Source organism: Pelecanus crispus, chromosome 3 (genome assembly GCF_030463565.1).
Source record: "Pelecanus crispus isolate bPelCri1 chromosome 3, bPelCri1.pri, whole genome shotgun sequence".
NCBI lineage: Eukaryota > Metazoa > Chordata > Aves > Pelecaniformes > Pelecanidae > Pelecanus > Pelecanus crispus.
In genome coordinates, this window is record NC_134645.1 from 8,872,170 (window position 1) to 8,888,360 (window position 16,191).

The following is a 16,191-nucleotide window of genomic DNA, read 5'->3' on the forward strand; positions in this document are numbered from 1 at the left end:
TAACAGTAGTGTTTAAGTTCCCTTTCTTTCTCCATACCTACTAAGCTAAATCTGTGGAGCCGGATCTTCTTATGGTAACTCTAAATTCAACTCTGAGCAGGGGACTATCTATGGATTGTTGGTGATAAAAGCTGACTTTTTAATGACTGCAACTGTTACAGAAAGAACTGAACACTGCATTTCTTATTCCTGATGACAAGCACTTCAGCCTTATGCGTTCAGAGCACTGAATGCTCTGTCCCCAGTCCAGCAAAACACTTGAGTACGTGTGTGTCTGGGCTTGCGATGAGTCCCGGTGAAGGCCCATGCTTGGAGCTAGGCACGTGGGGTTTTGTGCTAAATCCCAGAAAGCTCAGCATCTTGGAGGATCAAGGCCTTGCTCTCAAATACAGCCCCCTGGATTTCCCTGAGACAGCTTTTGTATCTGTACTCTTGGGGAAAAGGATCCTTTTCCTCTGCCTGTGTTTTTAATGGTAATCTCTCTAGTATGTTAATCCTTTTATGTCCGTTCTGAAAAGCCTTACAGTTCATCTTCTTTTTATCGAATTTATTCAGAGCCATTGTTGAACCAAGAAGACACAACAGAAGTTGAGATACCTTTGATTCATGGTGCAGAGGAAAAAGAAGAAGGAGGAAAAGAAGAAGAAGAAGGAGGTGAGGCAACTTATAAAATAGGTAGAGACAGAGAATGCTGCTGGGCTCATGTTCTCCTTTTCTATTGTGAGGAAACCTGGAAAGAGCACATAAAAGCGTTTTGGGGTTTTTTTTCTAAGAAAAATCCTTTTTTGGCCTACCCTTGAGTGTTGTTTTGATACATTGGACTTACATTTACATAGGAAAATAAGTGCAAAAACGTGCACACTCAGGTTCTAAAGTGACTTTAAAATAAATACTCTTCTCATTGTTGGTTTTTCTGCATTAAAATGCATAAGGCTGATTAAACAACCAATTTATGTCCATTTAAGTACCCTCTTGATCACATTCACTAGAAGTGTTGAGAGTATTTACAATAAATGGGTATGATAATTATTTGTGAGGTCATTAATAGAGATTTAACTAGTAATTAACTAAAACTAGTAATTCTAATAAAAAACCCTCAATATTTGGAGCAGGAACACAGAGTCTTGCTGAAGCAGTAATTTTTTTCTGGGAGTATTCAAGTCCTTAGGAATGCTTTTGCAAAGAAATATAAAAGTTTAATTTTAAGTGTTGGACGCTTCTGGGAACCCTGCGTTCAGCCCACCATTTGTAACTGGCACATGGTTATTTAAAAAATAACATATTATGTAAATAATTCTCTAATTGTAAAGTAACTGCAAGTTAATAATTATATGGTCATTTGTAGAGCACAGGGATGAATTTTACAGTTCCAAATTAAAACACAGACATGATTTTTATTGAAAATTCAGGTCAATACTAACGTTGTTGTCCTAATTATGAATTCATTTTCCCAGCTACATTGACACCAACTTAATTCCAAACCTGTGTTAGCAATATTGACACTTTTCTTCACTGCAAACCCAGGTTAATAGAACCTCTTTGTTCATAAACAGCTAAACAACATTTCCTGTCCTTATTTTTTTTTTTTTTTTATTGCCTATCCAAGTTGAGACTAATCACATCTCTTTATTATCAGTCATGTTAATGGTATCGGGTTTGTGCTTTATTACTGATGGTGAAAATAGAATTTATATAATCCTTACTTCAAATCCAGGTAAATGGTATTGAGCTAGCTCAGTTGCAAATCTAGGTTATATAATACAAGCTCACTCTGATTGCAAATACCAAAGTCATTATGTTAATTTCCTCCTAATAGAAATTATTTACATTTTATTTTATGCCTCATCAAAAGCAAGTTGGACAAAATGTACTTTCGTTATTTGTGCATTTCCTTCTCCTTAATACTTTAGTGTCCCCTACAGCTAGTCACTGTCATTTAGTTCTCAGAGGAGAGATTATATTTCACCATCTGTTCTACCTACTATTAAAATATGCAACATTAAGGAAATTAAGGTAATGTCAGAAAAGGGTTGTTCTTGGCACTTTTCCTTTTTCTGTCCCTGATTTAAAAGGTTCAAGTACTAAGTAAGTAAAAAGTTCTTTCCAAACATTTTGGAACGTGTTCCTACCTGGGGGCTCCGGTATTGCTCCTGTACAAGATTCATCTAATCCAAAGCTTGTTGAAGTTCACAGAAGGACTCTCATTGATTTAAGTGAGCTTTTGGTCAGTTCCATGATAAGAGAAAATGATGTGTTGAGTCTACATGCAGGATAACAGCACTTAGCTAACTGCATAGATATTCTGTTTAGCCTCTTCCAAACATACTGTCTTTGGGTCAGGGAAAATAAATAGGCCCTTTTTCAGGGCTTTGAGAAGGGAAGGAAATTAAGGCTTTCCCCTTGCTTTGTTTCATTCTTACGGGTATAAGAACATGTAGAGCACCCTCAAAGCTTGTCTTGCTAGATGCTTCCAGTTCTGGTGGGTGCGTACTCTACCACATCAGTTTTGAAAGTTCGCCACAAAGCAAGGTGGATCTGGACAGAGAGGTAAAAACAGAAAATCAGCTGAAGTTCAGGCTGATAAAATAAGATATATTCCCCAAAGAGAGACTGGTCTTAATGGAAAGAGGTTACCTGGCATAAAACAGATTTAATATGTAACATTATTTTATGTAACCCAAGTGCTACCTCATAAACTAATTCAGTTAAATAGTTTTCCAGCAGCATCCACAGTACATTTGACATACAATGAAATGGCATATTTTTGTCTAAGAACACGTAGGGGAAAAACGCTATCGTGGGACTGCTAGTCCCATTAAATAGAAATACATGGATCTTAAGCGGTTTTGACCTGTACTAGATCTGTATGCATAGCCAAACGTAGCAACTACTAAACTGCAAACTACCTGGTCTTCCTGTTCTACTTTTTTTGTGTTACCAAGCTCATCCTGGAGCGAAGGGTAGCACATGGCTGCCTCTCTCCTCTTTCACCGGGAGCCTTTGGATTAATGGGGGTCACCTGTGACCTGTGCTGTCCCCAGCGCTGGAGCTGTGGAAGCCACTGAATGACCAACAAAGATCCAAGTCCCTTTTCCAACCTAAAGCTAGATTTCTGCTTAGTTACTGATTGTGGCTTTGAAGCATGCTAGGAATTTTTTCAGTGATCCATTTTTTCCGTGGAAAAATGACTGTTTCTTGCTGGTTTTGAGATGTGTTTCAGTTTTCGCAAACTTCTGACAAACCGTAGGTAAGCTTCTGATCTAGCTGTGCAAGTTTTACTACCAGCTCACGTATGTGTTTTGAGGGATTTTAGGGCTTGCAGAGTCCTTTCTGTATAGCTCATTTGGCTTCACAGCTCCTGGGTCACGCTGTAGTGTGTATTACCAAGGAGTCATGGATCTTGGCGCTTTCGAGGTTCTGGGGTGCTGGGAGCCCAGAGGAACAAAGAATCAAAGCCTTGGCAATCTCGCTACTGTTTCCCATTGCCAGCAGTAAGAAACAAGCCAGATTACCCTGAAGAATTTAACAATATAAGGCACTGTGTGTGATTCGTAAAAACCTGCTGTTGCTTTTTCCAAAATCAGTAATGAAATATAACATGTGCCAATTTATTCCCTTTTTCCTACCATAACTTAAAATTATATATTACTAGGGAGCAACTGAAGAAAAAAGACAAACTAAGATGCCTTTTCAATTTTTTTCCAGCTACTATAATGCACTTATTCTAGTTCACAAAAGAATAATGAAAATTTGTGTTTCTTATAAGAATAGGGAATACTCTCAAATCCCTGTATTAAAAAGCAGAGTAAGTGGTGATCACTGACCTATTTGCTGACCAGGTAAGTGTACACGCTTTCAATAGACTGTTCGGCAGTCCCTTTATATGTACACCTGGAAATAGTCGCATCATGTTGTAATGACCATGCATTCAGCATTTAGTTGTAGTTTTAATTGGCACAGTTTTTCCACAACACAATTTGCAGCACATGGAAATAAAAATGGAAATAAAACTCGTGTTTATTTGTGTGAATATATAGCCATTTCCTCCTCCAAACCTGCTCTCCACTTTATCTTCTTATTTCCCATCTCTTCCTATCTCCCTTTGTCAAGACATTAGATACGAAGATCTCCCTCACTGATCACCTCTGGAAGTTGCTTAACTCTTTGGAGGATAGGATTTCTGTCAGAGCACTGGAATATGAACAGAAGTAGCTGTTATTTCTCTGCTGGCTCTCTTCTGTATTCAGGCTAAAATATTTTGTCTTATTGTGCTGTTTGGAACATAATTTGAGCTTGTCCTGGGATGTTTCTCCACCCAAGAAACAAATTTAGAGTGGTTGGGTAACATCCTCCCTGGGCAAAGGACGCATTTATTTTCCATTGGACAAGTCCAGAAATGCAGAATCAGATTGTTGCTGAAGCACAACTGAGGAGAAAAATGCCATAATTAAAGCCTATAAAAAGGATATTAAAGTGGCCAGGGATTTAGCTTAAGAACAGGACACAGCCCTTAGAATTAGTATGTCTGTTGGTTGCATCTTAGCCTGTTTGAATGCCATGTTTAGGGAACTGTATTAACCATCTTTTTTTCTGTATGAACCATGCAATGTTAAGGCAGGCTAGGGAACGGGCTGGGGGAGGTTTCACAGTTTAAATCATTTGCAGTATACGTGATTTCCTTTGCTGGTCTTCTGGTCAGTGCCTGTTTATTGTAAATTTGAATTTTGCCTAATTTCTATTCTAGCTAAGCCTAGTTTTGCTCAACAGTCTTTGTTACATTAATAGCTATGGAACTCTGTAGCCATCATTTCATCCACTCTTCACTCAAACAGCTGGATTTTCAGGTCATTTACTCATCTGTACTTTAGCAAGAGAGTTAATTTTATGACATAATCTTCGAGAGAATTAAATATTCCAAAACCTGGAGGAAAAGAGCTCTCCATTTTTTATAGTTTCAGTCTCAGGCATTTATAGGATTTTACGTGCATTGGTACAGTTGTAAATAATGTCAAAAGAATTACTTTCTTTGATATGGCACTGTGGCTATGTAGAAACTAAATACTTCTTGACAAAGATCTTTTCGGACAAATCTGACATCTTTATTCTTGAGTCATGGCAATTGTAACTACCTTTTATTTCTTAACCAAACTTCTTTTCAGCTTCAAGTGGAGAGGGATGAGACATTTTGGAAAAAAAGAGATTTTAAAAATCTTCCTTGTCTATCTTTAAAAAGATATTTTCTTTTTGTTTGGAAAGAAAAGAATACAAAGATATTTTGGAGTATTGTGGCTTCTGAAGATCTAGTATAAAGGCTCCAACTTCTTTTATTCAGCTGCCCCAAGAAGAAAGAAAGAAATATCCCGAATCAGATAAAGTGTGTTTGGTCTTTGATAGCAACCCATGCTGAATGGAGCAGATGACATTTTTGGGGCTGTTACAGAATAGTCTGGCCCTAAATATGAAATGTATCTTAAAAATCTGCTTCTGGCAGGTATTGATATTTGGCAAAGGAAAAAAAAAAAAAAGGTGCACCTTTGGACCTTTTGCAGAAACACTGGAAGTGCTGTGGAACCAGAAAATTGCAAATGGGTATTTAAATTCACATGCCTAAGGCTCTAAGCTATGCAGAGAGGCGGACTGTTGCAAAGCAAGTAGCTGGAAGTAGGTGGAGGTACGCAGTTTCAAGGTTATCGCTGGAAAGCCAAAAAAGTGCCTTTATCCAGTTGATACCTTTAGGTTTTAAGAAACCTCGCCTTAAATGCCTTTATTTTCTCAAGAACGTCACGAAACTCAAGTGAACTTTGCAGTTGCAATATCAGCCAGATGAGGAGCTTTTGCGACCAGCCTGCTGTGGTCAATCTGTGGTGGTCCAAGGGCTCTTTGGTCTGTATCTCCCAGCGCAAAGCACTTAGCTCTGCTGAAGGCATCATAGCAGTGGCAGAAAAGTATATTCAGGTAATTTCTATGCCTTGTGGAAGTAGCAAAGGCCATAACTTTAGGCAGGGAGAATAAACCTTTTAGCCTAGCAAAAGATTACTTTTGGGAGGGGAGGCGCCATTTTTTTCTAAGTTTGCAAACGGTATGTTGAATTTCATGAAGGCACTTAAAATGTCTTGCATAGGTATGGAATTGGGGTAGCTCTGTTAAAAGCTGAAGCCAGCTGTGGCTGACCTGCCTGTGAGTGGCTCTGTGCGAGCATGTTCTGTGCTCCACTTGGATGTTGCAGCTTGCGGAAGAGGAGTGGGTTTTTTGGTCCCAGTGTCCGTGGTTATATTTGTGGTGGCTTTGTCAGTTCTGAACTGGGAGGTCTCCAGGCTCTTATATCAGCAAAGGGTAGTTGCTATCAGCAATTGCTTCACTGATGGCAAAGGATGAGCAAGATTATTAGGAGGGAACTTCACTTTGTTGGACCAGCTTTGCTGATCCGTGTCCCCTTGCGGGCTGTCACGGCCGGTGGTATGCACCAGCAGGACCATGGAGGTGATGGCATTCGTTCATTTTCTAAGCACGGGCCGGTGCAGAAGTCATACCACATCAGGCAGCACATGCTGCCTAAAATGATGTTCCTCCCCGGCTCTGAGAGGGGTGGCAAATGGGATGCAGACCCCCTGCAGGCCTTCCCTAAGAGTGCTGCCTGGGCCATGCTGAGCAGCACTGTGCATTGGCAGGACAGGGTGGTTATTATACTGTCAGTAGTCTGCTCCAGGTATTGATTTCAGTCTCCTGGAGGGAAAAAAGTCATATTTTTTCCCTGCCACAGAAGGAACCTGTTTCTCTTCATTACTATCCGTATATCAGATTCTAGCCTGAATGTATGTAAAGAATAGGTGGTGCAAGATCAATTTGAAGTTTTAATTATTTTTCATCTCTTTCAATGACAAACGATATCAAATTTGTTGTGTGCTTTTCTAATAAAAAGTAAAAACGTAAGGAATTTTTCAGCTTAAACGTTTTGCCCGCTGTCACAGTCACTTTCTGTTATCAAGCTTGATGGTAGGGTAGAAGACAAAAAGCCAAAAGGAGAGAAAAAAAGAGACAAAGAAAGGGAATGCTTTAACAGTGATAGTGTTTAAGGTTTATGGTGTGTATTTGATGCTTTCTTAATTTCATTTTCAGTAAGCAGAGTGGAAATGCTATTATGAATTGGCGAATTTTATTTCATTTAAAAATATCATCTCTTTGTTCTTGCTGAAAGTGTTGACAATGCGGCCTTTGTTTAGTTTAATTAACTCATGTTACAGTACTGAGTTGAAACACACTCAGCATTAAATCAAAATAATTTTTAGAACTCTCTTCCATATCCAGAAAATAAAAAGAAATTAAAAAAATTAAATTGCCTGAGAAGCTGGAGGAGAAACTGGATATTTTTAATGGAATATTTTGAAGTGCCATTTTCATTTTTATTTTCCATGGTAGGAATGCCAAAAAATATAAAGTCATGAAATCCCACTGAAAAGCAGATGCTATGAAGTCATTCTGAGTCCTCATATGTTTATAATAGTATTACACGATCTTACGTGTTTTGTACTTGTGAGCTACAAGGCTTAAAGAGCTTTAAGATACTGATAATGCCCTTTTAGCATACAAAAACTGGAAAGATAATGGAATACGTATTTCATGTGGTGGTGTCCAAGTCTTCTAGGCTTTGGTTTTAGCTCAAATCTCCAAAGAAGCAGCAGTGCCTTCTGCAAACAAAGCGTGTGCCTCTTTCAAATCATCTCAAATGGCACCCAAGGAGCAAGTGAAAGGAATATGGGAGAGATGCTGACATCTTAGAAACTTTTTCCTGTAACATATTGAAAAAGTAGGGCTCACTGGCCAAGGACTGCACTGTTACAGATGGCATCATACTTAGCAGTATATCTGGAAATTAGCTTTAGCACCTCCAGAGAAATGGCACCAGCTTTAAATATACTATACAGCTACAGAGGCGTCTGAACAGTGGGCTTAACTCCTGTTTGCGACAGTAGGAGCTTCAGTTTTAAATTAGGATAGGTCCAGCAGACTGATGGAGTGTGGAGAGCTACACAAGGAAAGAATTTGATCCCTCAAGGACAAATTTTATGTTCTTGTGCACTGTGTGCTACAAAAGGAGGCCTCATTTTGTTACGCAATGATTAATTTTGGAATCTTACCTCCTTTAATAAAGTTTGTTTATGACGGGATATGCACAGATCCAACTGATTTGCCTTTGGGAATTTGGAATTCTGTGCTTCCCCTTGCTTTATGTTATGTATGGTGGTGTACAGCAAGCAGAGCGTGCCACACTGCGCAGGTTGTTGCGCTATTTTATAGCTATTTCACAAATGCAAATGGCCAGATGCTTAGGGCAGCAGAGAAAGAAACTGCACTTAGCCAGTGATTTTCATGAAATAGAGTGAATGGAGTGCAGTCATAATTAAGTGTGGAAAAAACCACAAGCAGTGGGAGTGGGGGGGGTGATTTGGGAGAACTGTCTTTTATTTGAAGTACAGAGCAGGAACAAAATCAAAGAAAGCAGCGTATGTCCTAGAATCAAAAGGTTCCCGTGGTTGTTCTTTTGGGGGGGCAGGGGGACGACATTGTCACTTCTTTTTCAGTAGCTTTATTGCTCTAGTTGTGCCTAGTGGCGTGGGTGAGTAGTTAACCTTGTTCTCATATGAGAAGGGTGGGATTTACTCACTCTGCATACTCTCAGGTGGGTCAGGAGGCACATTTTTTGATTCAGCTCTGTTCTGTTTTCTCTTCTGCGCATCCCCACGATGTTGGCTCTGCCGGGGAGGTACACCGTGGCTTTAGAGGTGCCCTTGCTCCTTGTGCTTGGAGAGGAAGGCCGGCGCTATACAAGGAGGGACTGCTACACAGGGAAGGGGAAGATGTGTCTACCACTTGTAAAGTGGAGGTTACCTTGATAAGGCATGACCCTGACTGAGATTAAATCTGTTTCTTACTGCTGCAGAACATGGTCAGGAAAAATCCCACCTGATCTCATTCAGATCTTTGAAGCATTACCCTTTCCTCATATCTCTGGATCTTCTCTTCCTTTTTTCTGCCTGTTACCCATAATTTTTTGGCAGCAGGTTTTCTGTCCCCTCGCCTTTTCCTAATGCGGTTGACAGGTGAGCGTTCTCTTGAGCAGATCTTGCCATCTGGAACAGTTTTCCTCTGCTTGGTTGGCTTTCGTCACATTTCACCTCCAGATGAGCGTGTGTGGTGGGTTGACCCTGGCTGGATGCCAGGTGCCCACCAAAGCCGCTCTATCACTCCCCCTACTCAACTGGACGTGGGAGAGAAAATATAATGAAAAGCTCATGCGTCGAGATAAGGACAGGGAGAGATCACTCACTAATTACTGTCACAGGCAAAGCAGACTTGACTTGGGGAAATTAGTTTAATTTATTACCAATCAAATCAGTGTAGGATAATGAGAAATAAAAACTAAATCTTAAAACACCTTCCCCCCACCCCTCCCTTCTTCCTGGGCTTAACTTCGCTCCTGATTTTTTCTACCTCCTCCCCCCGAGCAGCGCAGGGGGACGGGGAATGGGGGTTGCAGTCAGTTCATCACATGTCGTCTCTGCTGCTTCTTCCTCCTCAAGTGGAGGACTCCTCACACTCTTCCCCTGCTCCAGCATGGGGTCCCTCCCACGAGAGACAGTTCTCCATGAACTTCTCCAATGTGGGTCCTTCCCACAGGCTGCATTTTTTCACAAACTGCCCCAGCGTGGGTCCCCTCCCCGGGGTGCAGCCCTTCAGGAGCAGACTGCTCCAGCGTGGGTCCCCCGCGGGGTCACAAGCCCTGCCAGCAAACCTGCTCCAGCCTGGGCTTCTCTCTCCACGGGGCCACAGCTCCTGCCAGGAGCCTGCTCCAGCGTGAGCTTCCCACAGGGTCACAGCCTCCTTTGGGCACATCCCCCTGCTCCGGCGTGGGCTCCTCCCCGGGTGCAGGCAGGTATCTGCTCCCCCGTGGGCCCCCATGGGTGCAGGGGCACAGCTGCCTCGCCATGGGCTGCACCAGGGGCTGCAGGGGAATCTGCTCCGGTGCCTGGAGCACCTCCTGCCCTCCTTCTGCACTGACCTTGGTGTCTGCAGGGCTCTTCCTCTCGCATATTCTCACTCCTCTCTTCAGCTGCGGTTGTGCAGGGTTCCCCCTCCACCCCTTCTTAAATACGTTATCCCAGAGGCACTACCACTGTCACCGATGGGCTCAGCCTTGGCCAGCGGCAGGTCCACCTTGGAGCTGGCTGGCATTGGCTTTATCAGACATAGGGAAGCTTCTGTTAGCTTCTCACAGAAGCCCCCCCTGTAGCCCCCCAGCTAACAAAACCTTGCCATGCAAACCCAGTACAGCGTGCCAGGTCACCACCAGTATGCCTGGCCCATAGTGTTAGCCCAACAGCCCAAGCTGACCCTATCTCTAGTCAGCGTGAATTATCTGCCAGGAAGGAAGCTAGCATTTAATCTTGCCTTCTACATCTCTGTGACTGCACCTGTATCTTAATCATGCAGTAGTGATATCTCAACATATCAGTGCAGGAGTGCAGCTCTTTGGGACTTCCTGTTATTTAACAAGAAGTTCAACACCACCTTTTTTGAGTCTTGCATGAGCTCTGGAGATCCCTTCCTGGAGCACTCCAGTGTGCTGTGAATGTGTTCGTAGCTGCAATTAAACCAGTCCAGCAAAGCAGGTGCTCTGGACAATGCACTTTGCATTGCAGCTATAGACAGTCTAGGGGCAATTGCACAAACACTTGGTTTTGTTTGAGAGATCCAAGAGAAATATGAAGAGTACAGAATGGCATTGTCTCTTACCTGGGTAGATGCTGGGATGCTCATAGTGTAACTGTTCATACCTGATTTTTTGCTCATGCTGTTCTTTGCTCAAACAGTTATTAAGGATTTTTCTCCCAGATTCAGAATTTACTTGTGACTTCTGTCCTGAGTTTTAAAATCCATAGTTTTCTGCAGCCAGCAAATTTCAACCACAGAACACCCTTTGTTATTGTTTCACTGGTGCAGGATCTTTACCCTGAAATGTTGGGACATGTAAGCCTTTTGTCTCATTATTCCCCATTGCAGATGTGCAGCCTTGTTTGTTTGTTTGTTCATTCCCCAGTCACTAGTGTGAAGGGCATAGCTCTGCCAGTAATCATAGCTACTGCAGAGGCAAAAAATGCCTTTATTCCGTTTACAGCATCCTGTCAAAAAACACTCAATACCTACATTACTTGACAGCCCTTGAAAGACAGCATGTTTACACGTTCAGCGTTTTCTCTGTGGAGGAAATAAGCAGTCACTTACAGGCTATACCATTCTTACCTGGATAGAAAATCAGTTAAAATGTGTTCCGGATTCTGAAAAGAAAAAGTCAATAATATTTTCTCCATTGCCCCCTGGTTACAGCTAACAATGGTATACAGTTAGGGGTCAGGGTGGCAAAGTCACTGTCTCAGTGGCTGGAAAAAATTGAGATTCCCAATTTGTGGCCCAATGCTATCATGGTTACAAGGTGTTTCATCAGTTAAAACGCATTCACTGGATGTGTTTGTATGATCTGTCAGCCTGAAATGTAGCACAAAAGCATCAAATGAGCACAAATGGAGATACCTCAGGTGCTTCAAAATAAGATGTCACTGTGCTGAAAAATCAGTACCGAACTCCAGCAGCTCGATTCAAGGAAATTAAATTGTCTGATTCTTCCAGCTGTCCAGGCAACAGGGAAAATTAGCAGAAAAGCTTGCAGACTAAACAGGGAGGGAGTCAGCAGGGCTGTGTCTTAGCATCTCCCCATCTCTGGGGTGTTGGTACCTGAGCATGACACCTCCATCAGCCCAGGACCCAGATGGTCCAGAGAGGATGGAAAACTGAGCAGGACTTGCTCTATCAAGTACAGCAGCTACATGGCTTTTTGTTTTGCTTACTCCTGAGTGTTGAAAGGGTTCCACAGGTCATGCATTTTTGTTGGCGGTACATGCATGGAAGGGATGGAAGGGGCTTTCCCTCACAGCTACCTTGCATGGGATGCCTAGGATGGTGAGGGTAAGGATTTGACCCCTTCCAGCATGGAGAGGGGCTTCAACTCGAATTTATTTCTGCTGTGCTCTGATCAGCTGGGTACGAAGCCAATGGTAAGCACTAGCACAGTCCCTCTCCCTCATTTGGGTTTGGATGCTCGTGGCTGCAAGCTTTGCACAGCTGCTGCAATCAGATCTCAGTTGAGTCTGCTGGCCCCCGGCTCTTATGATCTCACCTCATGTGTTCACCGAGTCTTGGCCTGGTCCCTACCAGCACACCCCGTCCTTTCTTTGGATATCAGGAGCTCCTCTCTGGTGGTTGCGTTGGTCTACAAAGCTGGACTTCCAAAAGAGACCAGAGTTGTCCTCTCATTTTCTGGGTCCTCCACCTCCTCCAGCAGATATTTTACAGTTCCTTTTCCATGAGTCTAGCTAACAGCTCCCACACTGGTCTTGGAGTGGCAAAACTGGCATCCTTTGTGGTTTTGTTTGTCTTATCTTGTCTTCCAAGGTAGTAACTGTCCAGTGTTTAGTAAGTACAGCTATTGTCCTCACTTTATACAACTAGCAATTTTTTTAAGGTCTGTCTCATCATAAATCTGCTTGCACATATAAACCTGAGTCTCAAACTGCACGGTCCACACCACATGACTCAGTAACCACGCGGTGGTACTGCGGCCCCCCACAGCGTCAAGGGCCAGCTGGATCACAGCTGCTTTTCAGGTAAGCGTCCAACTGTTTGGATCCTTTTTAAGCTTGATTTTAAATCTCCTGGCCCTGCAACAAGGGCAAGTTTGCTTAAAAAAGAAAAGGAAGAAAAAGGAAAAAAGTCCTTGAACAGTATTTCTAATATTGCCTGCTTCCAGCATTACGTCGGATGTGGAGGGGAGTAGATTTTCTGGATTCAGTTCTGCTTGCAGATCCAGCTGGCTCTTGAAGTGTGTGAGCATGAAAAGCAGATGATAAGAAATACATATATATCCGGTACCTATCTAAAGGAATGCAAGTTATCTTAGAAACTGATACATACAGAGATCACAGAATCTGCTTGTGAAACAGTTCCCTCTGGCATTATATGCAGCCAATGTTTAGCAGTACTGAATTAAAAGTGTGATAGTTTAAGAGAGAGGAACTCTTTCCAAATGAACCTTCAAGGGGAGCCTAGTGGAGAGAAATTCCTGTCGAGATTTGGCAAAGAATAGGGTTAATGCCCTTTGTTCTTATCACAACTGCTACGGGATATTTAACAACCACAGGTAGTCAGGGCCCGGGTTTTATATCTGATCCTGGAGACAGCAGCGCAGTGCAGTGCAATGCGTTAGATCGCCGGTACCGCTTCCTTCTTTTAATGAGGTCTCCCATCCAAGGATGGATATAGCCTGCTCTTGTGCAGCTTGCGAATCTGACTGGATCACAGCACACAACCGAAATAATTGGAGAAGAATCTGTGTGTGGGAGGGAAGGAAATCAGCTGCACATATTCGCATCGCAAAGCAAGAGTTAGCGTAGCGCTGCTTTTTGGCAGGGGGTTGGTCACAGCTTCTGGTGTCAAAACCAGCTTGCTCTTTGCTAGCCTGCACCTGTAGTCAGCTGTAGGCGTATCCAGCTCATTTGAGAGGAGAAGGCAGGGAGGGCTCCTCGTTTCGATCACGCTGGCACATTCGCAGCTCGCGTCTGACAAAGCCATTTAGCGCAAAGATAGCTCAGATTTTGCTCCGGTGTGCGAAGTTTGCCCTCTGAACGCTGTGATTTTCTCTAGCCGGTCTTAGAGACGGGAAAACACAGATGAGCCTTAACCAGGCCTGAAGAGGCTGGAGCGCATCAGCTGCTTGCCATATTGATGAAACACCTGGGGCATTCATTTTGAAACCTAAATGCAGGCTGTTCACCTGTATTGCCAAGTACAACAGAAGCTTCCTTCTGGCTGGTGGGGTGGTATTAATTTAAAGCGAGCACCATCTGCAGGGCCTTGGAGAACAGCAATTGGAGGAGAGAGGTAGAGAGGTTGCTGGAAAAAGTATCGTTCTGATCTGGGGGCCTTGTTGTCCCCATCTATTACCTATCATTTCTAATTAGCAGATGTACCATGGGGGAAGCTGCTCCGATTCGCTTACTTGCGGATGCTTTTCTTGCTAAGAGCTGTTGTTTTTGCTAAGCCTCCTAAGCTCGTTTCGCGGGCTTTCACAGGTATTTGGAGCAGTAATGGTCTCAGTGACCCAGTAATTAAAGGAGTCCTGTACCTCCGCTGCGGAGAGCTGCCCCTTTGTCCTTCGTCTTTCTTCTCTCTGCAACGCCACTACCAGATGGTCGGAGATTTTTCACCCTTTCAAAAGGTTTGTGTTTTTCCCATCTCATCAAGCATGTCTCAGCCATGCTTAATTAGCTTAAGGCTTTTCAGCCCCCCGCAATTTGCCCCCCAGGAGATCAGTTAAGGACCTGAACAATTTCAATAAAGAGCTTGGAAAGCAAATCCTTAGAGGTTAGGCATAGCTGCAGGAGAATGTAATGTTATTTAGTGTTGGGGACCAGTCATTTGTTCCTTCTTCTCTCCCGTCCTTCTGTCTGTCTGTCTTGCCATCAATCCTTCTGTCCATCTTTCCTTTCCCATTCTTATCTCAGAATACTCGGGGTTGCCCCTTGGTTCTTGGCAGCGTTTGGCAGCGTCTGATGGCTGGTGGTATTCAGAGGAGGGCTGTCGCCCTTAGGCCAGCACCAGAGTACTGTTGCTTTTAACCTGTTTTAATCTGTTTAGGTCCCCCTGAATAAAAAAAAGGCAAACATAATTAGCCAACCAGTGCTAGGAGACTGTTGGGTTGGGGTATTTTGGTTTAGGGGGTTTTTGTTTGCTTGATTCCCAGACTTGTTTGAAGCTAGCTGGTGAACTGTATTTACAGATCAGAGCAGTTGAGATGAAAGCTTGGTTAATTAACTGAAAAATAAATTTGCATCTTGCTTTGTATTTGACATTGAACAGCATTGTTTCTGCATTGTCACACACGCCCTTTTATTATTAATTTCTGAGCTTTAGCTGTGCGACTGCAAATGAGATTTTTAGAAAAACCAAAACAACTCTTTCCCTTCTTCCCTCCCTCCCTGTAAAGCTTGAGAGCAAGCTGTTTAAGCATGCGAAGCACAGATTTTGTGTGGGATGTCAGATACCTCAGAGGTACCTGTGGACATTTGCCACGTGAATGAATTCAGTGGCTTGTGTTTCACATTTACAGACAAATGAGAGCACCCAGCCACTAGGTGTTTGCATCAATAGAATTAAACACCTACTAATTTAGCCCCTCTGGAGATAAATATTTAGATATAATTAAAATGACTAGCTGTAAATACCTGAAAGTGTCCACGGATGACGGAAAAATGTGGGAGGGGGTTTCGTCACAAACACAGAGGACATGACCTCAATTACTGCAGTTTTCTCCCTGACACTCCCCTTCATGGTATATAGAAAGTAGATGTTGCTGGGTGCATGCTGCCCAGAGGAAAGCAGTGCTTTATATAAGGCTAGATTGAAATGCTCTTTGTACTCTATTCCAAGTCTTGGTATTTTTTAAGCCATCAAGGGAAATAAAATGCAACGAGTGTGTCTAAATGAATGCACAATATAGTTTTGTGTCACGGGGAAGGCCTGTAACATTGCTACCTCCATTTGAGTAACTCAGGCTGTCATTAAACAAAGAGGAGTGCAGCTCCCCAGCGTATTGACATTGCTATTTACAGACCATGTGGTAATCTTTGAAGTGCTAACTGGCTTTTTGTAAGAGAGATGCTGCGTTTTTCTTTTATATTTGTTTTCCACAAAAAGGAACGTTAGTATTTTTATGATGGCTGGTGCTTAGTGGAGCTCCTCTGTGTAAAGATAACAAATGAGTTATGCGACCTGACATTCTCCCTGGGAATGTGCTCAGAAGGAAGCAAGCCAGTGGCATTTCAAAGTCTGCTTTTAAAGTAGCTGGTTATATACTTTGTTTATCACAATTGCTAGGAAATGCCATTTCTCTGGTATTTGGCACTTTCTCTTAATTAAGTGGGGTGTGGAAGAGTCTTTAGGCAAAGACCCCAGAACCCAAAGGACGAGTATGCAGAATGAAATTGCACCACTTGAAGCTGCTCCATGCTTTACTGTATCCCTATCCTGTCTGATAGCTTGAAGTAGTCAGGCCTGCTGCAGGCTTTGGAAATGAAGTGAGCT

The 16,191-nt window shown here is 42.8% G+C and overlaps 1 protein-coding gene across 1 annotated transcript in view; it reads left to right on the forward strand.

The window, feature by feature from the left end:
* MACROD2 (mono-ADP ribosylhydrolase 2) overlaps nucleotides 1–16,191 on the forward strand; it is a 905,314-nt gene that overhangs the window by 867,951 nt on the left and 21,172 nt on the right. Inside the window, exon 16 of the mRNA XM_075708098.1 lies at nucleotides 556–654. Within this exon, the coding sequence (XP_075564213.1) occupies nucleotides 556–654 (99 nt within the window). The remainder of the gene's footprint in view (nucleotides 1–555; nucleotides 655–16,191) is intronic.